This window comes from Equus caballus, chromosome 24 (assembly GCF_041296265.1).
Source record: "Equus caballus isolate H_3958 breed thoroughbred chromosome 24, TB-T2T, whole genome shotgun sequence".
NCBI lineage: Eukaryota > Metazoa > Chordata > Mammalia > Perissodactyla > Equidae > Equus > Equus caballus.
Window position 1 is genome coordinate 60,347,148 of NC_091707.1, and position 27,290 is coordinate 60,374,437.

The window sequence follows — 27,290 nt, forward strand, 5'->3', positions numbered from 1 at the left end:
AAGAGTAATGATTTATTACACGTGGATGGGAGATGGGGTTTCTAAAGAAATTTCTCCGTTGATCATTTCAAATCAAACGAAAGATGTCCTGGTACAGAATCGTGGAGATGGAGCACCCTGGCCGTTTCTCTGAACCACGCATGTGGTGACCCTGGAGGCTTTTCCAGCTGCCTTTCCATGCACCAAAGACTTTGGTCTGGGGAAAGCTCACATTTCAGGTCAGTGTTTTACTCTGTGAACAAGTGAGGAAGAGGAGGCTACAGAAGATGGGACTGTCTTGCAACATTCACAATTTCCTTATTAATTACAAAAGTGGCAATATCTATGGTTAAATTAATATTTGAACTTCTGTGGTTAACTTTTTAATTATACAATTGAGAGAAACTTTTAGATAGTGTCAGTGAACATAAAGAAAATGCAAAAATCGTTACTTTTTAATGTGTTTACTAAAAGTTTTTCTCATTTCAAATACACGTGTCTGCCCTTGCTTCACTCATTAGGTGTAATACTTAGTTCTCTTGACCTCAGTATATTTTAAAAATTTTCTTCTAAACATGTTTACCTCTGTGGTTGACTGCCTCCATCTTTTTCAGGTATAATGTATAACAGAAATTTAACACTTTATCAGGGCTCTGGCCACTGGGGGCATTGGTGACATTGGAGGGGAGCAGACTTCCCAGCCTGTTCCCTACTGATGTGTGACAGTGGGGTTGTCCAGGTGTCTTCTGACATTAGGTGTGTGAGTTTTTAGGGGTGCCTTGGGGTCAGCAGTAAGGTTGGCAACAGTTAGACAAAATTTAAGTCAAAACTATCACAAGAGACAAATAGGATCATTATATAGTGACAAAATAATTAATCAAGAAGGAAAACATAACAATTGTAAATATACATGTACCCATCATTGGAGAGCCTAAAGATATAAAGCAAATATTAACAGATCTGAAGCTATAGACTATAACACAAAAATAATAGGAGAATTCAGTCCCCACCATCGATGATGCATGCACCATCCAGACAGAAAATCAACTACGAAACCTTGGACTCGGACTGTACTTGAGACCAAGGGGCCTAACAGACATATCCACACTCTTCTCAAGCACACATGGGACATTCCCAGCATAGACCACAACTTAGGACACAGAATAAACCTTAGCACATTTATGAAGACTGAAATCATGTCAATAATCTTGTCTAAAGACCATAATATGAAACTAGAAACCTATAATAGGAGAAAACTCAGAAAATTTGAAAATATATTGAGATTAAACAACAGGTATCATACAATCAATGGGTCAAGGAAGAACTCAAAATGAAAATTAAAAAAATATCTTGAGACAAATGAAAATGAAATGCCACATACCAAGGCAGAAGTGAAACTTATTGATAAGTAACTACAGGTGAAAAGAAGGAAGAGCTCAAATAGACATGCCAACTCTACAGCTCAAGGATTTAGAACAAACTTTGCACAAAGTTAGAAGAAGTAAGGAGATGACAATCTAAAATTGTCAAACTCGTAGAAACAGAGAAATTGGGAATTGTTGCATATCGTGTACAAAGTTTCAGTTATGCAAGATACATACTTTCTAGGGACCTGACGTATCATATGCTACCTATAGTTAATAATATGTTATTATTGATAAAAATAGCATCTTTTATGGCTTAAAAGTTGTTGAGAAGATAAATCTAATGTTATGTGTAATTACCCCCCAACACAAAAATTCACAAAACAACACAAGGGAATTTTTGAGCAGATCCATTTGTTTAGTACCTTTATGGTGGTAACGGTATTGCAGATGCATGCTTATGTGCCAACTCATCAAACCATATACATTAAATTTATGCGAATTTTGGGATATCAATCAGAAATAACTGAGCCTTGGTTTCCAGGGTATTGTAGACATGCAGACACTGTGTGATGACCCCTGCTAATCAGACTCAAGCTCCCCAGAGAAAAATCAGGCATTTAATATAAGTCACCATAATGTCAAACTTGTACGGCATGTCTCAAGGCGCCAGCATTAAAAACACTGTTAAAAGGCCAAGTTCTGAGGGGCCAGAGGTCATCTCCCAGGAGGTGAACACAGGCAGAAGTGGAGACAGACCTTTGTCTGGCAGTGTCACAGTTTGAACAAGCCAAGTCTGCTGTGTCAAGACTTTCCAACACACAAGTCCAGATGAGATGGCAGTGTGACGGTCAGAATGGATGGCCAGGCTCAGGAGAGAGGAGAGAGAAGATACAGACAAGGTGCATCCCAAGATGGTCCCCCATGGAGAGTAGGAGACGTATTACAGCCTGTGGAGGGATTAACACGTAGACCAGAGGTAGTGGGTCAACCAGGAGAGTTGTGTTTCCTAAGAGCCAAAGCAGAAGTTGCCACGATGGAGAGTGGGGGCAGTGGCCACGCAGTCAGTGGTTGGGGTGCAGTGGGAGAAAGAATGACAGATGTGTAGACTCAGGACAGCGGGAGGAATGTGGGCATTCCCACAGGAAGCTGGTTCAGAACCAAGCTTTCCCATGTGTCCTGCCTGGGCTTCCATCAATATCACAAAGAACAATGTGAGTAGATTTTCCCACCCTGAGAAGATGACTGAATCCCAGACTGAGGATGGAGATGTGGGGGTCCCGAGGAGAGCAAACAGTGAGCTCACATTAACCCCTCCTCGCCCTCACACTGCCTGTCGTCTTTCCCCAAAGCTTGGAGGAACTCGACCTTGTCCTGTAGTGGGAGCTGTGCTGAGTTCATAGGATCCTAAGATGTCTTGAGACAGTTAGTTAAATCTGCACTGAATCTGGCACTCCCAGCAATCTCTCCTTCTGCTTCTCGACAATGTATACACGATGCTTTAGGGTAAATGAAGCAATCAATGGCATTAACGATTGTTGAAAAAAAGGCTCATCAATGTACCTATGTTGAAAAGACTTTCTCTAGTTTCAGCAGCAAATCAGTAGAGAGATAATACAATTGTGGACACTCTGAGCTCTGGACAAGAGATTAAAATTTGCACATGTTCATGTTAGACCAAAAATGTAGAACCCCAAAATTATCAAGTTTTTGAGTTTCCTAGATAAATTCAGAAAAACCTGAGGAGAGATTGGGATACAAGCATGAGCGAAATTTGCTCTAAATAAACTTGAAACTGAAGAGAGGAGAAAAAGATATCAGGAGGAGGTAGATTGACTTGTTACCCACATGTCTGATGATGGTGAGTTGCAGAATGACGCTGAGAAAGGCTAGAGTAACGGTGTCCTGCTTCTGTGCCCACAGTCAGACCTGAGCAGCATTCACTGGCAGTGAGGCAGCTCCAGGTCTCCCCACTGGGGGAACACCTGGGTCTGTAAAGGTGCAGCTGGGGTCTGTGCAGGCTCTGAGGGGTGCAGGACCGGCTCCTACCTCCCATTCTCAGTCATGTACATCTCAGTTCTTCCACTGCAGAGACAAGGGGAAGTATGAGTGACACCCCGACCTGCTCGACCCAGGGTCTCTGTACATAAGAGAAACCAGTGAAAATGGGAACAAGAGTTATCCTGCTAGTCTTAACAATTCATGTTAAGAAAGGCAACTCTGGGGCAGGACACAGCACAGATTAATGAGTAGTGCATTTGCGGTTAGTGTGGAAATTAGACTTGTTTGCAATCTTTATGCCTCTTTTGCGTTTGCCTCTTTATGCCTTCTAAGAGAATCCAAAGAAACCATATTTTCCTACATAAAACCATAAACAGTGTGTCAGCTCTGAGAATGCACCTCCTTTACTTCTGACTTCAGGGGACTTGATGGACCAGGCTCCCTCCAGCTGCTCTCTGAAATCCATCACCTCCCTTGTGCTGAAGACTGGCATCCTGGGGGACTCCCAGACACACTGAGATCAGCAGTGACACCGAGGCAGATCATTGCTGGGAGACGTGGGTTCCCTGGTGTTCACCTTTGGCTCCAGGACAACCCAATGGTCTTGCTGGGCCTTCTGTGGACAGCATGGAAGTTCAGGAGTGTTCCACCCAAACTTCCCTCCTTCTCTCCTTCTACTGGCTCACACTGGCCTCTCGACTGACAGCTTTCCCAGAAGCACCTGCCCCTTGTATTTGCTCTCGCAAGGATGCCTGTGTTCCTTAAAAAAAAAAAAAAATCCATGAAAACTAATACAGGCCTGGTGCCTGATGCCCAAACTGAGAACTGAGGCAACGGTTTACCAGAGTTGTGGATAAAATTAACCTGTTTCTGTTGAAAAATATAAAGTACAAAATAATCATGACAATGGTCAGTTTCACGTGCCAACTTGGCTGAACTACAGGCTCCAGTTATTCAGTCAAACACTAATCTAGGTGTTAAGCTGAAGGTACTTTGAAGATGCTAGCAGGTCACATTGTTGTTTTACTTTACGTCAGAAAGATTGTCCTAGGTCATCTGGTTGCCTGATTCAATCAGAGAACTATAGAAGAGGGAACCATCTGAAGGGCAAGTTTCAGCTCTCCCCATGTTTCCAGCCTGACCTCTCTGATGAATGACTGTGGACATTGTAACCTGAAACCCAAAGACCATTCTTTTCAGGAAATCCCACTGAGGTCTCTATTCTGAAACAAAATGAAAAGAATGGACAGGTTCCCTGAGCTCTCTCAGGACTCTGATCCTGGTGACCACAGACAGAGTCATATGGCCCCCATAGCGGACAATCTACATTTAATCAGATGATTGGTTTTTCTCGTATTGTAACAAAATTTCTAAATGAGAGACAGTAATAAACATGGAAAAATGAATCCAGGGAGGTTCTCTGAGAAACAGTTATAAAAGGAAGCCCATATTTTGACCGAAAGCCAGCCCTGAACTTTCTCTGCACCTGCCTCACACTCTTATTCTGAGCATAGTGGTCCTGAACACCCCCTGCAGCCCAGCCCCTCCTGACCCCCTGCAGGGAAGTTCATGTCTGGACTCACACTGACTGTCCTTGGGTGACGGAAACCACAGAAGCCGGTCCCACAAGCAGAATACCTCCCCTTGCTCCCACCACTGAACCAAAACTAAAACCCTGAGCAAGCTCTTTCTTGAATCTATCAAAGCATTCCCGAATGCTGAAAGGCCTGATATGCTCTTCCCAGAGTTTTCAATCATCTACCTAATAGACCTTGCATATTCCCTTGGTGAGTGTGTTTGTCATCAGACTGGACATCCATACCAAGCCCTGGCAGGGGTCCCTCTGCCTTTGCGTGGTGTCACCTTCTGTTGATGCCATGAGCATGATGTCAAGTCAATGAGCACCATCAGGGTCTTTCTTCTCTGCCTTTGTTTCATAATGCCTCTGTTGTCTGAGGTCCAGCCAGCACTTTTCTCTGCCGCTTGCAGGCTGGTTTGTGCACTGAGCTGCACAGTGCAGAGCTGCATTGTCGAGTCCAACAGAGCCTCTTTTATAGATTTAGCAGAAATACATCAAAAGCCTTGGTAATAAATTGGTATGTTTGCAGAAGAGTGTTTTCCTTCTATTACAACAGAATTTTCTAATGATGAAGATACAGAGCTAAGCACATAATCACAGTTCCAGGGATGCTGTCTTGAGGGAACTGTTATATGAAAAGGAAGCCATGACAGGAAACCAGCCCTTACCCTCCATCTGCACCTGCCTCTGTGATGGTCCTTGAGCACAGGGGCCCTGCGCGCCCCCTGGTGGCCCTGAGCCCCTCCTGCAGGGAGGTTTGTGTCTGGGTTCACATTGACCTCACATCACTGTGTCCTTCGCACAGTAATACACGGCCGTGTCCTCGTCTCTCAGGCTGTTCATTTGCAGACACACCGTGTTCTTGGCGTTGTCTCTGGAGATGGTGAATCGGCCCTTCACGGAGTCGGCGTAGTGTGTGCTACCACCATCACTGTTAATACCTGCGACCCACTGCAGGCCCTTTCCTGGAGCCTGGCGGACCCAGCTCATAGCATAGCTGCTGAAGGTGAATCCAGAGGCTGCACAGGAGAGTCTCAGAGACCCCCCAGGCTTCACCAGGCCTCCCCCAGACTCCACCAGCTGCACCTCACACTGGACACCTGCAAACACAAAGACATCCTGGTCAGGAAACTGTCCACTGATTCTCTGGTTCATGTCCTCTCACATACTCAATGTCTCCTGTTCTTGATAAATTACCTCTTAAAAGAGCAACAAGGAAAATCCAGCTCAGCCCAAACTCCATGACGAGCCCTTTGTCTTCAGGCCTGATCTCTGAATCCTGGACCTGAGGCTCCTCTCCAGAGCTGCAGAGTCTGGGCTGGGCTGGTTTTCATAAGCAGAGACAAGGCCCTATTTGCATATCTTCTGACTATATAGCAAGCTCTTGGGCTGGACAACAACACAAAGAGGAGAGTCCCAGAGTGGGATGTGTCCAAATGCACTTATCTGGTGAGAAGTGGCCCCATTATCTCGTCCTCGGCTCCTCAGTACTGGACTCGACTGCCCCCCTGAACTGAATCCGGGACAGATTTGAGCAGGCCTAGTGATGTCTGGAGAATCCCCTCCCTCTAATGATAAAATGAGTGAATTTTATGCATTCTGTTTACCTAGGAATGTATAGTGAAGCAATGTGGATGCATTTTCAGAAGTTCCTGAAATTTCACATTATTCTCCATCCTCCTATAACGTTTTCCAGACATTATCCAATTTATATAAGTAATAGCTTTAGTCATGAATAACTGGGATGTAGTGAACTGCACAGTACAACAATGTGCAGGTCTCGTCTAAATCCACATGCATTTTATGGACCTGGAAGCAGGGAGCACAGTAGGAACAGCACCACCCACTTCCCCTCTAACTGGCATTGTGCCTGGTGACCCACCTGAGGACCCTGTGTCCCTGCAAACCAGCTCACTTAGGATGCTCACGTGAGAGACTAGCAGGCAAGGAAAGAGCCACCTTCCTGGCAGGGACAATGGACCTTATCACTAGGATGGGGCTGTGATTTCACCATGAGGGAAGGAAGAATATGATTAACACTTAGAAACCCACTAGAGTATATTTAGCATTGACCAGTTTTGACTAAATATGGACAATTGCAAACCTGAATATCTGACTGAGTTAATGATAACTAAATATTTTGGCTGTGTGAACACAACTAAGGCAGAATGTAAGCGTGTGTTGTCAGTCACATTGCATTTAATGCAGTGAACATATCCCATGGTGCTAGGTCAGAACAATTAAATTCACCCCTTATTCCTCCTCTTTGTCACCTACTAACTGCCTGTCCATCAGAAGTGTCAACCTTTCATTATTCCTAAATAGATCCCACATGTATTTCAAAATAGATGTCGATTCAGCGCAACCAGATAATCCATCCTCACCCTGCCTGCAGCATCTCCACAGCACGCCACTGCCCTGTGGAAACTGAATTGCATTTCATCTTGAGATGCTGAGGAAAAAGACCCTTGACCTCACCTCCACCTCCTTCCGTCTCAGACCTCACCTGTGTCCCTTTCCTGAGCCTGCAGATGCTGAGCTGTTTGAGCAGCTGGGTGGAGTGAGGGCAGATGTTCTCTTCTTCATGAGGTGGATGAGCATGAGGGTCTGGAGCAAATATATACCTGGAAAACAACCCATAAGTGGCAGATCGTGAGAGTCGATTCCGTATAAATGTTGGTACTGGTATCCTCACCCTTGGTTTTGTCCCAGCTTCCTGATCTTCATGAAGCTGTTGAGCCAATTTTTTTTCTATCACTGGAAATTGGGATCCTGCGAAGCCTTGAGAGAGCTGGTGGAGAGGCTGTGGGCTTTCAACAACCACGATGTCTCTACATAGACATCTAGGGAGAATGTTACAGAAGATAAAATAATAGAATAATTACTAAATTAAATTAAATTTAGAATAACTCAGATCAGTAAGAATGCTCTTATTTAAGATTAATTTGCTCATCTATTAAATGGAGATCAGTGTACACCTAAATTCATAGAATTATTATCATGATTATATAGGTTAAAATTATCGTAGTTCCTGGTCCTTGGCAAGTTTTATTATTATGAGAGTTTATTCTAAAAAGGGAAGTTGCCTCTGTATTTCCACATCTTTTAGGAAACTGCACTGTCTGCATGTCAGGAAGAGGTTACAGAGCCTGGAGAAATAACCCCTTGACAGGAGCCCAGCCCTTAACTGACCTCCTCTGTGAGAACATGAGCTCAGTCATTTCTGAGTGCCCCCTGGTGGTCCTGAGTGCACCTTTGGATGCCAAGCCCCCTGGAGAAAAATAGACACTCTTTTTCCCTTCCCCTTTATCCAACAAACAACGCTGGGTTCCAGCATAAGCACTATTATATGCTTTCCTGTTCACAGGGTGTCTCCTCTTAGTTATTTTCCATCACCTGACCTCCTCATTCTGCTCCTTGGCTGTAAATCTCCAGCTGACTCTGTTGTGTTCAGAGGTGAGACCTCTCTTTCTCTCCTACTGCAAAACCCCTACTGCGGAAGTCCTGAATAAAGTCTTTCTCACCATTTTAGCGAGTGTCAGAGTCAATTTTTCTTGATAAATAGAAAGAAAACAAAATGAAGGTAGATCTCTAGACAATCAAAATTTACTGTCAGAAAACAGGCTGATAGAAGTTCTCAGATTCAGACATCTGCTACCGTCCGAGAAAATGTCAGGGAAGATCCAAGGTTAGAACAACAGGCCCAGGGGTTGAGGTCTGAGGCACAGATGGTTATCCCCAGGCCTTGAAATTTAATGGTGTTTGCCTGGGGGATTTCATAACTGATTCATGCTGGTGATTCCTTTCTAACTCCCATTTTAACTCTTTTGGAATGGAAATGTCTGTCAGTGTTATCACATGCCTGCCCTGAAATTGTGCATTAGAAGAGGGAAACTTATTTCCTAGTATCACAGGTCTGAAGAGGGAGAGGATTGTTCCCCGTGTGGATCTCGGGCAAATTCTCCCCCATACCTGATTTAGATGATTAGTTAGGACTTGTGAGATGATGGTGTTTAGGTGGAATTTGGACCTGCCTCATTGCTTTAAATGGTTGGCATTTGGGGAGACTTTGGAATGTACTAAATGTGATTGGACTGTTGCAAGGATATGATAATCTGAGCCTGAGAGTGGACTGTGGCAATCTGGACAATCTTCGAATCTGTAGATGTTATTTTATGTGGTAAAGAAACTTTCTCCCGTTTGATTGATTTAGGAATCCTGAGTTCTAAATATTTACCTTGATTTTCTGGGTGACTCCTAATACAATCAAAAGTGTTTAGATCAGAGGCAGTCAGAGAGAGATTAGACTACTGAATAAGTAGAAAACTTCATACTCACTGATGTAATGAAATTTACTCCTGGATGTGAAGTTGGAAGAAGGGACTATGAGCCAGGGGATGCATGGAATGCTGCTCTATGGGCTGGAATAAGCAAAAAAACTCAGACTTTCCCTGTGTAATTCTATTTGGGCACTTTTAACAAAATATCACAAACTTGATAGCTTATAAGTAATAAACATTTATTTCTCACCTTTCTGGAGGCTGTGAAGTCGACAATATTTACCAGGCTGGATGGCTTCTGGGGAAGATCTTCTTCCTTGTTCATAGCTGGCACCTTCTTGCTGTATCTTCACAGGGTGGAAAGGGAAAGCAATCTTTTTGGGACCTCATTTGGAAACTCACCAGTCCCATTCAAGAGGGCTCCACTCCCATCACCTAAGAATTTCACAAAGAAGCCACCTACTAACACCATCATCTTTGGTGGTTAGGATTTAACATATGAATTTTGGGGCACACACATTTCCAGACAATTGCACTCTCCTAGAGCCTTTGGAGGGAGTATAACCCTTCTGACACCTTCATTTCAGGCCAGTGAAACTGTTTTCCGGTTCTGACCTCCAGACTGTAAGGGAATAAATGTGTTGATTTGAGCCCCAGTTGTATGGGAAGTTGATACAGTGATTGTAGGAACGTTATAGAGAATGGGATATGAGTCTCAAATTCTTGCCACTCAAAATTGGTGCTCTCTGCCCAATGCACATAAACGAGCCAATTAATTATGGTGCCAGCCTTTGAGGGGAGAAATCAGCTTTTTGTTCTGTGAGATCGATCTTCAGGGAGACAAGGGTTTGAGCCCTCACATGTGTCTCCTCAATTCATGATTTGGGACAACGTTTAAGCAGTTAGGCCAAAGAGGGTGGTACACAGAAACACTGGTGGGACTCCAGGTATTTATGGTAAGTTTCTAAACATTTATGAGAGGGTTCTAAACATTTATCATAGGGTTCTAAACATTTAGCATGAGCTGGAGAAATGCTTTGAACACCAGACCTTCCTGAATGAGTTGCCCCTGCATCTGACAAGAGTCTGGATTTCAAGTCCTGGCCGGGTCCCAGCCCTTGTTTTCCAGAGAAGGAGGATCTTTGGTTCTGAGGTCATTTAAAGTCACAATTTCTTCTTTGGCGCATGCCCTTGCATCGTGACTTTGCAGTTTATCTGAAAGACAATCCTTAATCGTTTTGTTGATATGAGATGGAGGTCTGTTTGCACTGGCTCTAGATGGGCCCATGGTTAGAACATCATCCAGATTCTCCACTTGCTGCCCCTGGTGTGTGATGAGCATCAGCACGGCCCAGGGACAGGGCCCTCTCAGCGCTGTGCTCTGTGTGGACGCACCTATTCAGGGACTCACCATGGAAGGAAGGGACTGAAGAATGATGCGCTGATCTAGACCGTGACAGAACCTGGAAAATCTGTCCATCCATCACGTTGTTACAAGGCTTCATGGTGTCCTACCAGAATGTCATGTGTGAATCTCCACCAGAGACTGGGAAAGGGAAATCCATTCTTGATCTTCATTGGCCTACTTTCCCCAAGCTCAATGCCAGCTTTTAAAAATTGGGTGAAAGTAGGAGAACTTCTAGGGAGAGCTCTACAGTCCAAGAATCCCAAATCTGACACCAAAGAAATATTCCCAAGATGCCTCAACTCACATTCCTTCATTAAAAGAACAATGAGGTGCTAAGTAGACTCTCCACGAAAATAATGATAAATATCAAGAGTCCTTGTAGGCAAAATCTTTCCCTCCACTGCATTTGAAACTTGAAAAATTTCCCCCAAAGACTAATGTGCCCATGAGAGCATTTTCCTGTCTCAGATTCCTGTCCTTTTGATGTGAGGAGTCAGGAGAATCATCCTCCTTGCATCTCTTCAGCCCAGCACAGCTGTCGTCTCCATCAGGGTTTCTGACATGCTCAGGATGTGGGTTATCACACTGTCTCTCGCACAGTAATACACAGCCATATCCTCAGATCTCAGAGTGCTCAGCTCCATGTAGGCTGTGCTCATGGATGTGTCCACAGGCATGGTGAATCTGCCCTGGAACATCTATGCATAGCTTATACCATCACTGTTGTGTAGATCCATTCCCACCCACTCAAGCCCTTGTCCGGGTGTCTGTTGAACTCATTGCATAGCGTGGCTTGTGCAGGTGCATCAAGATGTCTTGCATAAGACCTTCAGTCCCCAGGCTTTCTCACCTCAGCCACAGTCTGCGCCAGCTGGACCTGGGAGTGGGCACCTGTGGAGAGGAGGCAAGAGTGGATGAAATCTCCATTCACTGGTCCTGGTCTCTTCCTCAACACAGACACTGGGGAGCCCCTTAACTGTCACCACTGACACTGAGAAGAGGATTCCCCAGCTCCAGTCCATGGTGAGAGGCTGTGATCTCAGAGTTTTCTGTATGGGAGCAGGTGGATGCTGGGCGAAGCACTCAGGACACAGACATATCCATATTTAACATAGTACATGTCAGCTCATCTGCATATTCATGAGTCACAATATTTCATACTCGAGACATGGCTCAACCTGAGAGAAGAAGATTGATACCACAGTGACTATGTCCAGTGGGACTCTGAGGAGCCAAGTTCTAATCTTGCTTGAGTGTATGTGCCCACTGCCATTGTCCCTGAACTCTGTTCAGACACAGCTCCTTCCACTGAGGAACATGCCTCCACAGGAAATGCTCCTCATTGTGAACCCACGTTTGAATCGCACAGGTACCCCGTGAATCTGTTCTCAGCTTTGATATCTGAATGTGTTATTCTGGGGATCCCAATGTCTCCCAAAATGCCACACCAAATAATTTAATAAAACTGTCTCTGTCCCCCAGTTCCTTACTTCTAATCTATCTAGAACCCCTGAGGAGGAATACTTTAGGCTAGTTACTTTTAAAACTGCAGATGAGAAGGAGGCCGGTTACTTTTAATAAAAGCGACACTGAGGAGGCGAGTTTGCTTGCCCTTTGTTGGGAAACATTTACATTTCTAAGGGAAACCTCTATCTGTAAAGATGCTTCCCTCTCTGTGACAGGAAGAAGGGGGATGACCTTATCTCTAGAAACTCTTAATCAATGCCAAAGGCAAGAACTTAAGTTGTTTACTGTCTGGTAACTTCATGTAACTGACCCCCTCCCCCCAACATCCTTCTTTGTCTTTAGCTGAAGATAATATTTAAGCAGTGGTTTCTGCCATTTACTTAATCAGGTTTGATTCTTATCTAAAAGTTATAGGACCACCCAATATCCAGACCCCACTGGCACTTATACCATTTTAACAACTCTTTTTACATATTCTTTCCTATGTCTTGTGAAGAAATAACTCACATGCCTATGCCTTAAATTTAGCCCTACCCTCAACCCATGTTTGCAGCAGCAGCAGCATCAGTAGTGGCAGCAGCAGCAGCAGCGGCAGCAGCAGCTCTGACTGCCCATAGGTCCTTTCCCCATGCAGCAGCAGCTCTGACTGCCCATGGGTCCTGTCCCCATGCTATTCCATACTATTTTCTAAATAAAAGAGCACTACTTCCTGACCTTGAGAGTCCAAGAAATCTTTCTTTTGATTTCTTGGCTCACCGACCCTGTATCACTCAGTATAATTACCCTTTACAATCACTTAATGGAAATGTAGGCATTTTTTAGGATACATCTCAAAATTCTTCCAGCCTCTACCCATTACCCAGATCCTAAGCCCCTTCCACATTTTGAGGTATTGATTACAGAAGTAACACCGCTTTCAATTCCAATTTCTGTTTTAGTCTATTTGCACTGCTGTAACAAAATAGCATAGACTGGGTAGCTTATGAATATCAGTTTACTTCTCACCATTCTGGAGGCTTGGACATCCAAGATGAAGGCACCAGCAGATTCAGGGTCTGTGAAGTGCCTTCGTGGGTGAGGAAGAAATGTTCTTCCACTCTTCTAGGTTCTTCTGGCTGGTCTAAGAATTAAATTGACATGAGATCGAATAACAAGAGAGGATCAAAGTTTAATAACATGTATACATGGGAGAAGCCCAGGAAAACTGAATAAGTCACCAAAATGGCTGAAACTGTCAACTTAAATACCATCTTCAGCTAAGGATGAAGGAGGATGCTGGTGGTATTTGTTTGGGACTTCAAAGGAGAGGAAAGCAATTCATGTAGAGATAGAAAAGTCAATGATTAGTAAACAAATGTCTGTCATGCCTTGAAGAAACAATGAGATATGGAGAGGACTTTGATCAAATGGGCCTTGCTGGGATCCTCCCTTCCTACCACACCCAGTTCATACTATAGTTAGCTATGGTGACAGCCCCTCCTAGAGCAGGCCGTCTATCTGAAATTCTTGTAGGCAGCTAGAGGGAAGGTCAAACTTTCTACTGTAGTCCCTTGATCCTAAAAATAATCAGGCCAAAGAAACACATTTTGGGGTATCAAATTTGGCTCTGTTCCACCACTTTCTGGTCCATCTGCCATGAGTTTTCACTGTGTCCTCACTGATGTGGATTATGGCTGCCCCAGCTAGAGAAGCCCAAGGTGACCTGGCCTACATGCCAAACTATATGACCCGGTGGATTTTTTTTATGGTATGAATTAGGGCTGCCCCAGGGAGAGAAGCCCAGGGCATCCTCACCTACGTGCCGATCTATATGGCCAGATTCGTATCTAAAGTTATATGACTGCACAATAACCAGACCCCATCTGCACTGAAATCATTTAATGACTTTTTACATCATCTTTTCTTTTTCCAGTAAAAATAAGTCACGTACCCATGCCTTATAAAATTAGCCCTAACCCTCAACTCAGGGCAGCAGCAGGAGCTCTGCCTGCCCATGGGCCCTGTCCCCATGCTATTCCACAGTATTCTCTAAATAAAAGAGCGCTACTGCCAGATCTTGAGAGTCCAAGAAATCTTTCTTTCGACTCCTCGGCTCACCGACCCCGCATCGCTCACATGGTGGAAAGAAGAGGGGAGGGAGCTCTTCTCTTTAACCCGAGTGCAAAGCCACTCACATGGGCTCCTGCCTCATGACACCATCATCTCCTACAGGTGCCACCTCCCAACACCATCACACTGAGCAGTAACTTTCAACATATGAACTTTTGAGGGACACAAAACTTCAGACAATAGTACAAGGTAAATTGTTGACCCCAAAATTGAAGATTGTACAGGAATCACCAGATGAAAGCAGAGACTGATAAGCAGACACCTCCACAGGAACCATAGCGGAGTATGAAAACCTGACCTCTGATTGATGTGTTCATCAAGGCTCAGTGTGGAGAGATCTGAGTTAAACTCCAGACTGATTAGTCTTAGGGGATCCTGACAGTTCTGTGTTTTACATCCAGAACCCCTACAATATTCTCACAGTGACCATCAGAGGAAAATCCTCTGTGCTTTCAGCAAAGGGAGGTGAATAGAGGGCATGAAGAAATTTTACAGAACATTCTGCTCTTCTTGACAAGTGCTTTCGTCAGAGAATCAAATTTACCATAAGCTAACCTGCTGGGGATTTCTCAGAGCATCCTGAGCCTGGAGGAATGGAGAGACCCACTTCCATCCCTTCCATTTTAGCCTTCCTTTCTCACATAAGGGAAGGGGTAAAGTGAGAGCTTCTGTTAAAGTCATATCAAGAGTCACAGGCTCAGTAAAAGACAGACCAAATATAGGACTACAGACAACTCACCTACCCCACACCAACTGCCACATCCAGAAGGTCCTGTCAAATAACAAGGAAAGGCATTCAGAGACAGCATGCATTCTGGATGTTATTTAAATGTCTATAGGGGCACCCAGAGTCAAACAGAGGAGAGAAAAGCAAGGACTTCAGAGGATATTTTAGCTCAGGCTATGGTGTGCCTTTTCATCCGCTTTACAATATCCTTTCCAGAGAGAAAACTTTAAGTCCATTCTATATTTCTTTCATGGGCAATGCTTTTATATCATCTCATCTCACCAAAATCATATAAATGCATAAATATATCCACATTCACTCCCTTTCTTGAAGTCATTTCCACACAGAAATAGATGTTTTGAGAGCGATTTTGGCAAATGTGAATATATAATTTTGAAAACTTATGAGTCCTCACCAACATATTCCCCTCATGTTCAGCACAGTGACATTAATTTTATCTGAGTAGCTATATTTTCTCAATAGGTGTCTGGGAGATGCCTCCTTCTAGAAGTTGGAGGCTGTGTAAATTTGCCTTAGGCTCTGTGCACAGACTTCCCTTAGGATAGCCCATGGCATATGTCAGAGAACTCTAACCAATTTCATCAGAAAGAATCACACTGTTAACTGGAGGAGACATAAAAATTAAAACGAGGATGATGCATTGTAAAACTGAACATCCTCCAAATATTTAAGTCAGTGGCAGGGGAGTCATTGTGGCCACTGCTCAGTGCCTTGTGTTATATGAGAAATTGGGGCTCAGAGGCAGGAGAATATAGATAGGGTCAAGACATTGGTTTACTCGTAGGAAAGGAGGCTGCAGATCCTGTCAGGAAGCCCCTCTCTCTCTTTCCTCTCTCTGCACCCACCCCTCCGCCTGTGGCCTGTGTTCACAGGGTCCTGAGAAACCCCTGAAGCCAAGTCCCCTCCCCTCATCCGGGGTTCTTGCTGCTTTCTTTTCCTGGTCATCTCAGGTTCCTACATCTCAGGGTGTCCTGGGCTCTGGGATGACCAGGAACAAGAGGTCTGTCCTCATGTGTCCTTATCAGTGTCCCTCTATGCTAATATTTATGATCCTTCAAATCTCATGTCAGGTGACCCTTCTGCTCACCCGGAGCATCCCTGTGTCCACCATCTGTGATCCTCCTTCAGGTAAATACCTGTCATCCCTTGAAGATTTCCCAAAGAGTTTCCTGTCCTTTCGTCAACAATGAGCAGCATAATTTGTAATGACTAAAGAACCAACCTAGATGAAACTTCTCAAACTCCAGCCATCAATTACTTTGATCTCATTCTTTAAAGACTGTAACATCTGGGGGATGGCCCCGTGGCCCAGCAGTTAAGTGAGCACATTCTGCTTTGGCAGCCCGAGGTTCTCTGGTTAGGATGCTGCGTGCGGACATGGCAACGCTTGGCAAGCTATGCTGTGGTAGGCGTCCCACATATAAAGTAGAGCAAGATGGGCACAGATGTTAGCTCAGGGCCAGTCTTCCTCAGCAAAAAGTGGAGGATTGGTGGCAGATGTTAGCTCAGGGCTAATCTTCCTTAAAAAAAAACAAAAAGGTTGTAACATTTAATACATATCAGCTGCTCAACCCTATAGTCCTACCATAGGGATTGTCATTTTTAGGGACCAGCTTGGTGTCATAATTGTTATGTTTGGGGGCTTGTTGGTTTGCATACTGCATATGGCCCTACACACCCCTCATCATGCCACACTCTGCTGGCCTGCCACGTACAAAATAGAGGAAGATTGGTGCAGATGTTAGTTCAGGGATAAACATCCTCACAAAAAAAAGAAAGGGGTGGACTTTCCTAAAGTTAAGGATTCTCTTTGCATTCCTCTCAGCACCACCTTGCCCCATTCCAGCGCCAAATTTATGTGGGGGAAATTCTTACATCCTTTTTCCTTTGTGACACATCATGGGGATGCCTGGAAAATGTAGTCTTACCTCAGGGAGCTCCATTTTCAGACCTCACGAGCACACCAGGACAGAAGCACCGAAATTCCTCCCTAGACTCTGAGTTCAGCTACCATCTATTTTTGGATCAGGCTTCAGACTTTGATTTTGGGGGGTGAACTGCTGTGTGTGGTATGAAGATGTCCATAAATTAGGGGACCTGACGTGATCACCTAGATCAACCTTATTTATCCAAGACACAGTGTGAGTTGACTAGAGCAGGCTGGTTTCTCCTTAAATAGATCTAAACAGGTGAAATAGTCTAACTGATATGGTGAATCAATTCTATTAACCTTGGATTAGGGTCATGGGCCTCCCCATGAGTAGAGGATAAAGAGATATCCATCAGAATAAAAGAAGAGGCTATTTATGTGAGAAGCTCAAAATGTTCCTTATTCTATGCAACCTGAGAAAAATCCAACACATAGGGTCACCTGAACTATAAATTTCAAATCTTCTTATCACACCCACCCTATTTGTAACCCTCTTAATGCACGTATCCCCAGTTATGGCAAGGCACTAACTCAAGGACCCTTGACATGGGTCTAAAGCTAAAGTCACCAGCAGAACTGACTATGCAATTTCAGGGCCCAGTGTAAAATGAATATGATGTTAAAAATTAAGTATTTGATGACAGTGAGAGCAGAGCATTAAACTTTGAAGTTAGGTACAATTACCGTTTTTGTTTTGTTCATTTCAGTCCAATGGATTTAAAAGACTCCCATATCTTTAGGCTAGGTCTCCAACAACAGAGTGTGCTCTCCTTTCCGGGTAACATCATGTTGGTCTCATCCCATCAGAGGTCCTGGTGAGGGATTGTGGAAGCAACATGTCACCAAGGGTTCACTCAGAGCCAAGTAGGCTGCATGATACAGGCACATATATCAAGGTCTCTTTCCACCCACCAAAGACTTTGGGAGGAAAGAACTCACATTTAAGGTCAGTGCTTTTCTCTAAGAAGAGAATAGGAATATGAGGACAGACAGTGTGAGCAACTTGCGGCATTTACTGTGTTCTTTTTAATTGCCAAAATTGAAATATAGCTGGTTGATTCGATATGTGCAAGACGTTTTTCTAGTTGGCTCTTTAAGTGTAACATCCAATTAATTGATACTTTTACAGAACATTAGTGAGTATAAAGGGGAAAGTAAATAATATTTAAAAATTTTTCCATGATTAATAATAAATAATTTTTATTCATTATCCATCCTCTTAAACACACTTAGCTTATTTCGCTTTGCTGTATATTAACAATTTGCTCCTAAATATACTTTCAGTTGTAGAAAATCCACTTTCAGTCCTGCTTCAAGTATTTTCCATGAATTTAGCTCAGAAATTCCTGACTATATATGAGAGGTGGTCACTGAGATGTGAGAGGTGACCAAAAACCCACTCTGTTCCCTGACCTCTAGCTCTCCATAGTCACTCGTGAGGAGTCCACCAGGATGCTCTGCAGCAGGTGGGTCCATCTGGACGTCCTTGTCATAAGGGGTGTGAGTTGAGGGCTCCTAGGGTCAGCAGCAGACTATGCCCTCACCTGACCCAGGCCTATCTTGCCATAGTGCCTGTGGGAACTGGAGTCCTGTGTGTTCACAAGATGAGCTCAGCAGGGTGACTGAGCCCAGATTCAGGCCACTGAGTTTAATCCGCTCTGCGCTGTCTGTGAACGGACAGAGACGTTAGGTGGGCATGAGGAGATGAAGTGGTGACACATTAGTGCCTTCTTTTTGGACCTCCCTACTCCGCCTGGTGGTGTGAGGAGAACTTAGAAGACTGAGCAGGGGTCTAGCCCCATGGAGTTCTGGTCTGGCACAAATTGAGGGAGAATTTAGATAATAGAACACAGAAGACAATCTTGGCGTGGGTGTCCACATCCACGCAAGCGAGTGAGGAGCAAGAGATTAAAGTGTTGTAGGGGAAAGAGGGCCCCTCTGGGCCAGAGTTCCAGGGGTGGCTGATCATAACTCCATGGGGTCGTGTGCTCCTGTCTGCACGCAGGACCCATGTGGGGCAGTGTGTGCAAAAGTGGGTAGAGAGCCTGAGGTCTGCACAGAAAAGAATGGGTTGTACTGTGTCTCTCCTTGTGGTGAATGTTTCCTGATCACAGGAGAGATGAGAGCCCTGAGTATGTTCTCTTTGTGAAGAAAGAAAAACAGGACAAATAGGAACTTGGTGAATGACAGATTTCTAGTAACCTGTGATATCTCATCTCAAACAGACAGCATTACTTTCTCATTTGTTGGTTGCACTGAAAATTTGAGAAATTAGAGCCAGAAGAAGAAAACATGAAAAGTCGCTGAAGGCATCTGTGGCTTGGGGAGGAAATCCCTGATCCCAGGAAGAATTTCCTTCTGTGTCAGCCTTCTGCCCCTCATCCTGTGCTCTTTGTTCCCTGAGAGATGCTGGTGCCCTAAGCACTCACTCTTGGTCCTGAACACTCCCTGCAGGACAGCCACTAACAAACAGGGAGGGACCACCCTGGACTCACAGGGAATTAAGCTCTCAGTGTCACTCGTCCAGTATTAATGGCTGTGCCCTGACTTCAGGATGCTACTCAAAGACAGTGTATGTTTTTGACATCATCTCGTGAAATAGTGAATTATCCTTACTAAACCCACATGCTCTGCAGGGAGTCCCCAAGCAAGGAATTTAAGAAAACACCAGGGAGCCCCTTCCCTGAGTTGCAGGTGCACTCATGCACTCAGCACTCATGTGTGTCCAGAAACTCTAGGGGCCTTTGGGGGAGCCTCTAACTCCCTTAGGTTCCACTGGACAAAGGTCATTTCAGAACATCTGCATTCAGAGACCATGGGGCTCTTTGCTAATCCGCATCCACTATTCTCAGAGCTTCTGTAGGGGAGGGAGTGTGATGTGTGGGTGATGCTCCCCGGCAACAGACATATCCATATTTATCTCCATAGATCTCCTATCATTTGCATATTCATGAGGAAGAATATTCCCTCGTTGATGACCTGGCCCAACCTGAGAATGAGCTGACAGATGATACAGCAAGCGCGTTCAACAGGATGAGGAGGCTCCTAGCCCTAATCCGTGTTGTAAGATGTCTGTCTCCTGACATGTCCAGAGCTTTGTGTGTACAGACCTCCTTGCACTGAGGCACAAGCCCTCAAAGGACGTGCTTCTCATTTGTAACCCATCTGATCCTCTTCTGGGCTTTGATGTCTGAATGTCTTATCCTTGGGATGAGAGAAGCAGCAAAAATTTCTCTTCTTTTTCTGCCCCAAAATGACAAATATAAAAAAGAAACAGTTCTCCCTCCTTTGATGCTGGTGGGATATTGAAATTGCAGGAGCCCCTCCTGTGAACAGAAAACTTACTCCTCTCCCATGACTGACCCACAACAAAATCCCTGAGCCAGTATCCTTTTCTGGCCAGATCAAGCCATTTCTGTTGTCCTTAAAAGGGCTGCCTTTCACTCAACAGACACCTCAATAATGGAGGTGAGAAAAACTTTCATAATCTCTTTATGAGCCTGCACAACCATATCAAGTGTTGGTGGCATCTGCCTGCATTTGCATGGCGTCAACTGATGTTGGTGCCACAAGTGTGGTTCTAAGTCATTCACCACCATCATCTGGGGCTTTTTTATCTTGCTTTGCATTTATAATTCTTCTGTTGCCTGACGTCTGGCCTGCACTTTCTGCTCCTGCTTGCTGTCTGACTTGTACACTGAGCCGTGTTGTGCTGCATTGTTGAGTTGAACAGAGTCTCCTTTATAGATTTAGGTGACATATAAAAACTTTGATAAGTACTTGGCATTTAGGGAGTACGTGTAAGAGTAGGTGGCTGTAAGTGACTACGCCTCTCATGCCTGCGAGAAATTTTTCTCCTCTTACAAAATATTTGGAATTCAGAGACTAAAGAGCTAAGCACAGAATCAGATAGCTTGCCAGCGGGAAACTGTTATGTGGATAGGAAGGCCCAGACCCTGACAGGCAACTAGGCCTTAATCTGCCTCTGCACCTGCTCATGGGGCCGACACACAGAATTGGTGGATTGTGTGCAACCCCTGGTGTCCTGAGCAGCCCCTGCTGGTGCGGAACACCCTCTGGTAGTTCTGAGCGTCCCCTGCAGCCCAGACCCCCCATAGGGTGGCTTGTGTGTGGACTCACACTGACTTGCTCTCCTTGTGTGTCTTGCACGGTAATACGTGGCCTTGTCCTCAGATTTCAGGTTGGTCATGTTGAGAGAGACTGTGCTCCTAGGGTTGTCTCTATAGTGTGTGAATCCTCCTTGAACTGGTGGAGCATAACACTGATATTTTGCAGTTGGTTCACTCTCTCCTGCCACCCACTTCAGCCCCTGCCCCGGAGCCTGATTGACCCAGTGCATACTGCAGTCAGTGAAGGTGAATCCAGAGGGTTGTTAGGCGAAGCTCTGAAATAATCCTGTCTGTCTCACAGCTCCCCTGAGTCCACCAGCTGAACTTCACACAACACCTGTAAACACAAATAAAACAGACTAAGGACAGTCCTTGTGAAGCAGTGGCTGCTATGCCTGAGGCACAATATACATTACCTCTGACAGTAATGAGAAGGGAGTCCCACATAAGCACAGACCCCATGGTGTGGACACTGAGGAAGGATGCAGACATGGGAAGGCTCCCCACCAGCATCTGCAGGGACAGGAGATGAGCTGATTTTCATGGACAGAACAGGGGCCAGTTTTTCATGTCTTTTCCCCTGTGGACATTGTGACCTGCACACTTGGGAGTCCCCTTCCCCTGTCGTGGTTTCCAGGGAAGTTGTGTGAAAAAGATTCCTCTATTCGGGTGCACATGGGTACTGTGTCCATCACCCCTTCGTTTTCCCTAATGTGGACACTGTCTGGTACCTTCATGGTATGGACCCTTATCACAGTGAAATCCAGTAAGGGCATTAAATGTAAACTTCTCTAGAGGAAATGGACACTCAACAAAAGTCTTTAGATTAATTGGGGTTGTAGACCACTGTCCTTTTCTTGAAATCCTTCCATTAAAGGAAGTGGAAGTCTATAAATGATCGGTGCTACAGCAAATGATTCCAAATGTCCAAATGTCCTGATCTCAGCTTGTCATCTCAGCCCACAACAGTCCGAGACAGGTCACCCCAATGTTCCTCTCTGCACTGCTCCCTGTGCCCTGTGGGAAATGGGACAAGAAGGCTCATCATGTCTGGGAGAAGGATCTGAAGACACTGGTAAAGATGTGACCTGCTCTTTAGTCCTTACACCTTGGCTCTGCTCCTACAGGAGCAGGAAGTCCCAGGGCTGAAGGGACACTAGGAGGAACAGTCTACCTGGAATGACCCCATGTTTGGTCAGATAATCTCTGAGATCTGTCTTGGAGGCACAAAAAAGTGAACATTCACATGCCCAGCATTATTTGGACTCTGAACACTGACAAACGTGTCAGAAGAATAAGAAATTACACACCTACGTGTATGATGGAGACAGATGCATACTTGCGAAAGAATGTTGGCCAACTAAGTACAATTATACACATAATTGTAAGATAACATAATACCACAGGGTGTTCTTTATTCAGGTAATGTGAAGGTCATCAGATTTCAAAATTCAATCAATCCGATTTTCCTAAAGAAGAAAAAGTTCTTCTAATCAAAGTGAGGGCTTAATTAACCAAATAAAGACTACCTGTGGGGCTGGCCCTGTGGCCAAGTGATTGAGTTCACACACTGCTTCAGTGGCCTGGGGTTCACCAGTTCAGATCCAGGATATTGACCTACCCACTGCTAATTAAGCCATGCTGTGGTGGCATCCCACATAGAAGAACGAGAATGATCTACAGAGAGGACATACAACCATGTACTGTGGCTTTGGGGAGAAATAAAAATAGAGGAAGATGGGCAGCAGTTGGTAGCTCAGGGTCAATATTTCTCAATAAAAAGCAAAACAAACAAATAAATAAATAAAAAGACTATCAGCAAATAAAGCACATCCTATGTAACGGTAAATGACTAAATCATCCCACAGAGATGGTGAATGAGGCAAGAATGGCTCAGCATGGCTTCTATCTAATGTTTTTAATGAGACAAGGGGAAATAAGCAAAATGAACTAGTGGAATAAACGAAACTCTCCTTATTCAGATGTGATATGAGTGTGTTCACCAGCAAATAATAAAGTGCAGAATATATAAGAATTTGTAACATAACTTGGAAGACTTTTTGCGTATAAATTGTAAAAAAATAAATAGGTGTATTTCTGTGTATTAGGATGAAAATATCACTTTAAAAGAGGCATTGAAAATTTCATTCTTAAATCTCTCTTCTTGAAGCTTATGACTGTATACTTTCATGAAATCTTTCCATGTTTCTTCCAGATTTAAGAAGCAGAGGCGTCTCCTATTGGCTCACTCACCCTCTGATAGTGCTGCACTAAGACCGCTGCGTCAATACCTTCAAAATCTCCTTTATTCACCACAGTCCGTAGTAACCATTTAAAGACTTTTTTCTTACTGGCAGAGTTCCTTGAAAATTCCCTCTCCTTTCCCCATTCTCTGTAAATCATTTCAGTTTTCTCCTCATCTCTAATTTTCACAGGGGAAGCTGAGGAAACAAATCCCCCATGACTGTTGCCTGATTTTGCTGCAACAAGGCGGGTATCCAAGCAAAAGGTCCCCCAGGTGACAGTGCATACAATGACCTGGGCAAGAAGCATAATGAGTGATGGGAATCCTGGTATTTGTAAATATAAAGGCCCAGCCCACTTCCAGTCTTGCTTCTGCCCACCAAGCTTCCTGGGAGTGCCCTGGTAGATAATGAAGTTTCTCACAAAGTAAGATGGAAAGTGGAGTCTCATCAGTGTAGACTTACAAACCAACTCTCATGAGAGATCCGTCTTGATTTGCGAGGATCAGCACAACAATTGGCAGTGTAAGAAAGACTGCAGGGTAATGACTACCACCCACTGAGGTCTTTATTCTCTTCATCTGTTTTCTCACAGACTCTGCTGAGCAGTGGAGAGCTGCCTGCTGGAGAGCTGGTGCGTTGGGCTGTGCTGTGTGTCACATCTACTGAGTTCTACCAAGTATCGATTATGTGGAGGACTGAGGTAAGTCAGTAATTCAGTGCCATTGAGAGACATGAATATGGGATTGGAAACTCCTCAGGGTGACCTCTGGTCCTGTGTCTGAGACTGCAACTCCCTGTGTGTCGTAGAGTGAATTCTATATCTTGAAACCAGAATAAGCTGTACCTGACACTTTCCTCAAGAAAATGATTCTTACCCTGTGCTCTGTTGCTTGTGTCTAAACTTGTATTGTCCCAGACCCCACAGAGAACTGAGAGGGAAACATATATAGCCCATTTGATCATGAATCACGTGAAGACTGAGCTGTCCTTGTTGGGGATGTGGGCTGTAGAGGTCCATAATCCTTCAGCCAGATGGTCATGACGATCCTACAAATGGCTTTGATGGATACTGCAGCTGCTGCCTACGCTCCTGTCACAAAAGAGACTTTGATCCTTCAGATTTTTGGGAAAAGCAAGCACGCAGGCCCCTGGGACATCCCAAGGTTTAATTCAACCATTGCCATGGGGGATAAAATTATTACAATGTTGATTTGAGGCTCTTAGGCAGGAGAAAGTTATACAGATGAACAGACTAGAGAAGACACACCTAAATTACACCTAAAAACTAAACAAAATAGAAAAGAAACAAGAAGGAGGATGAGGAGGAGAAGGAGAAGAAGAAAAAGAAAGATGGATACATTTTTATGCCAGCCTAAGTCACACTCTGCCTTTTGTGCATTTGAGAAGCTTTCCTCCTATAACAATGAGTCTTTCAGAAGTCAGAGTCATCAGAGGAAGACACAGAATCCTTAATCTGGTATGACTACCCGAGGAAACTTTCCCATCAGACTTGGGTCAGTCCCTCCATTGTTCCATCACGTTCAGCACCTTGGACAGTAGTTCTGGCAGCAGCAAATGGAAACACACTTTAGAATTTGGACATTTCTGGTTAGGACAAATTTTTGCTTCTCAAGGGTGGCTGTGTTCAGAAGTAATCCACTTGCCACCAAGTAGGTGGTGGGTGTGCCCACAGGACGGGGCCATGTTGACAGACAGGTATCCCTATCAGCTCAGGCACTCAGTAGGCGGAACCACATCAGCCCAGGAAGAAGACAGCCCTGGCCAACCTCAAGAGCTGAAGGAAGACGAAGCCCTGATATGAACATGTGTGTGTAAGACCTGGGGGAATAATGCTGGGTCCATTGTTAAGATCATTAGAGTCCCATTTCCCTGGAACCTCTGACTCAGCAGACCAATCTTGTCTAGCATGGTGTGCTGATTCATTTTATAGAGTAATTCATTTTATTGGACTTTACAGTGTTAATTAACGTAGAGTTTTATAGCTTAGAGACTTAGACTCGTCCTTGAGAAACTGTAACATTAAATATCAGGCAGATCTAGAAAAAAATAAAATGGCATGATGGAGATGCCAAGTAGAGGTGCCTGAGGAATAAATGTGAAAAGATTATTTCAAGAATGGGAAAGTACCAGTGAGGACCAAGGCAATGAAGAGGTTGAGCAGAAAAAGACATGAACAGAAGTGACTCATTTGACATCCCAGGATGTTAATTAAACCAGTGAAATTCGTTTGTGAATCTACTTGTGTAGACCAGAACTTAGAGCACGTTAAAGAGAGAACAGAAGCTGCAAGGTCAGAAGACACATAGTTTATACAACTCCTTCAATTTTACTGTGAAGAGTAATGGACTCATTACACGTGGAGGAGGTGTGTGATCTTTAAAGAAAGTTCTCCATTGTGAGTTGCTAATAAAACCAACCAGAAGATACCCTGGCAGAGGATCACAGAGCTCACAATGCCCCATGGTGATCACTATGAGACACACAGTTGTGTGACTCATTTTTCTTCCAGCTTCCTTTCCATCCAATTTGGTCTTGGGAAAACTCACATTTAAGGTCCGAGTTTAGTCTGTGAAGAAGAGAGGAGTGGGAGGGCACAGAACTTAAGAATATCTTCCAACTTTCACAAATTCCTTATTAATTTCAAAAATGGGAATGTTTCTGGTTGATTTGGTATTTGCAGTTTTGGGAGATTAGCTTTTTAAGTGTGCAATCAAGTTGATTGACACCTTCAGGTAGTGTCTGCAAGTGCAAAGAAATGCAGAGTCACTAGTTTTAAATATGTGAACTAAGACTTACACTCATTTCAAACACACATTTTCTGCACTTTGTTCCTCTTCTTAAGAAGGACACTTACTCATTTTGCCTTGTGTACATTTTCAAAAATTTCTCCTAAACGTATTTGCACCTGTGAGTTCCTTTCTCAGTCCTACTTCATGTGTCTTCTATACCTTTGACACCAGCACATATTTGAATATATATTTAGGCTCTGGTCACTCGGGACATTGGTGATATTGGGGGAGACCAGCCCAGCAGCCTATTTCCTGACCAATGTCTGATCCCAGCCACCCAAGGTCTTGCTCATCATGGTGATCTACAGCTGGTGGAGTCATCTGTATATACTCCGACATAAGGCATATGAGTATTTAGAGGTGTCCTAGGATGGCCAGACCACTGTGCCCATACATGACACAGGTATGTCCTGTGGTAGACTGTGTGAGCTGGAATGATACACATGCACAGCACGTTGGCTCAATAGGGTGGGTGTGCCAGCTTTGGGGCAAACATGTGTAATACCCTGTGGCATTCATGGATCGACAGAAATTGGAGGAGTCTTTAGATCTTTTTAGTTTTCAGTTTTTAGTGTCCCATATGGTTTAATTTTGACATAAAAAATGTGCCTTCACACTGGGTGGTCAAAGGCATGTGATTGTGTTTTTGTGACATATCATCTTCTGCAGATTCAGATGGATTTTGGGGGTTAAGTGTGGTTGGTTCACTGGTGGCCAGGCTTTACTGAAGCTCCATCTGTGCCTGGCTCTGGGCGAAAGCTCAGAAGAAAAGAGCAGAGCTATGTTGTCAGCGCTCAGGGTCTAGGGAGAGATTTCATGGGATTTAGACAGCAGAACACAGAGGCGATATTGGCCTGGGTCTCTGTGGGATACTAAAGGGACAGAAGGAGTTGGGGAAGGGTCAGGATTCAGTTGAGCTGGTTCTCATTGTCCAGGTGGATTCTGTGAATGGAAGCTGAGAGACACGTCTCAGGACAGAGACTCCAGGGCTGCCTTCAGAGACCTCACCTGGCCCTCAGCAGGGCTGTGATGGGTGTTTCTCTCTGTTAGGCTTCCTGACTGCTTCACGGAAACATCTGAGAGATGTGTCCTGCCTCAGGCGGGCTGCTTCTCCATGCAGGATGTGGAGGGCCGGCTACAGAAGGGGCAGTGCCTGAGCATCAATGTGCATACAAGTGTTTAGGAGTGAGAGGTTAAACTGTGGCAGTGAGGTCAGGGGCCCCCGTGGGGCAGACATCC

General features: G+C 44.5%; 2 gene segments (V, D, J or C); both read right to left on the reverse strand.

Moving 5' to 3' along the window:
* LOC102150085 (Ig gamma-2 chain C region-like) overlaps positions 1-27,290 on the reverse strand; it is a 550,048-nt gene that overhangs the window by 509,206 nt on the left and 13,552 nt on the right.
* Positions 5,704-6,232, reverse strand: LOC111770424 (immunoglobulin heavy variable 3-23-like). The segment is given in 2 exon segments: positions 5,704-6,023; positions 6,121-6,232. Coding segments are annotated over 2 exon segments (366 nt in total).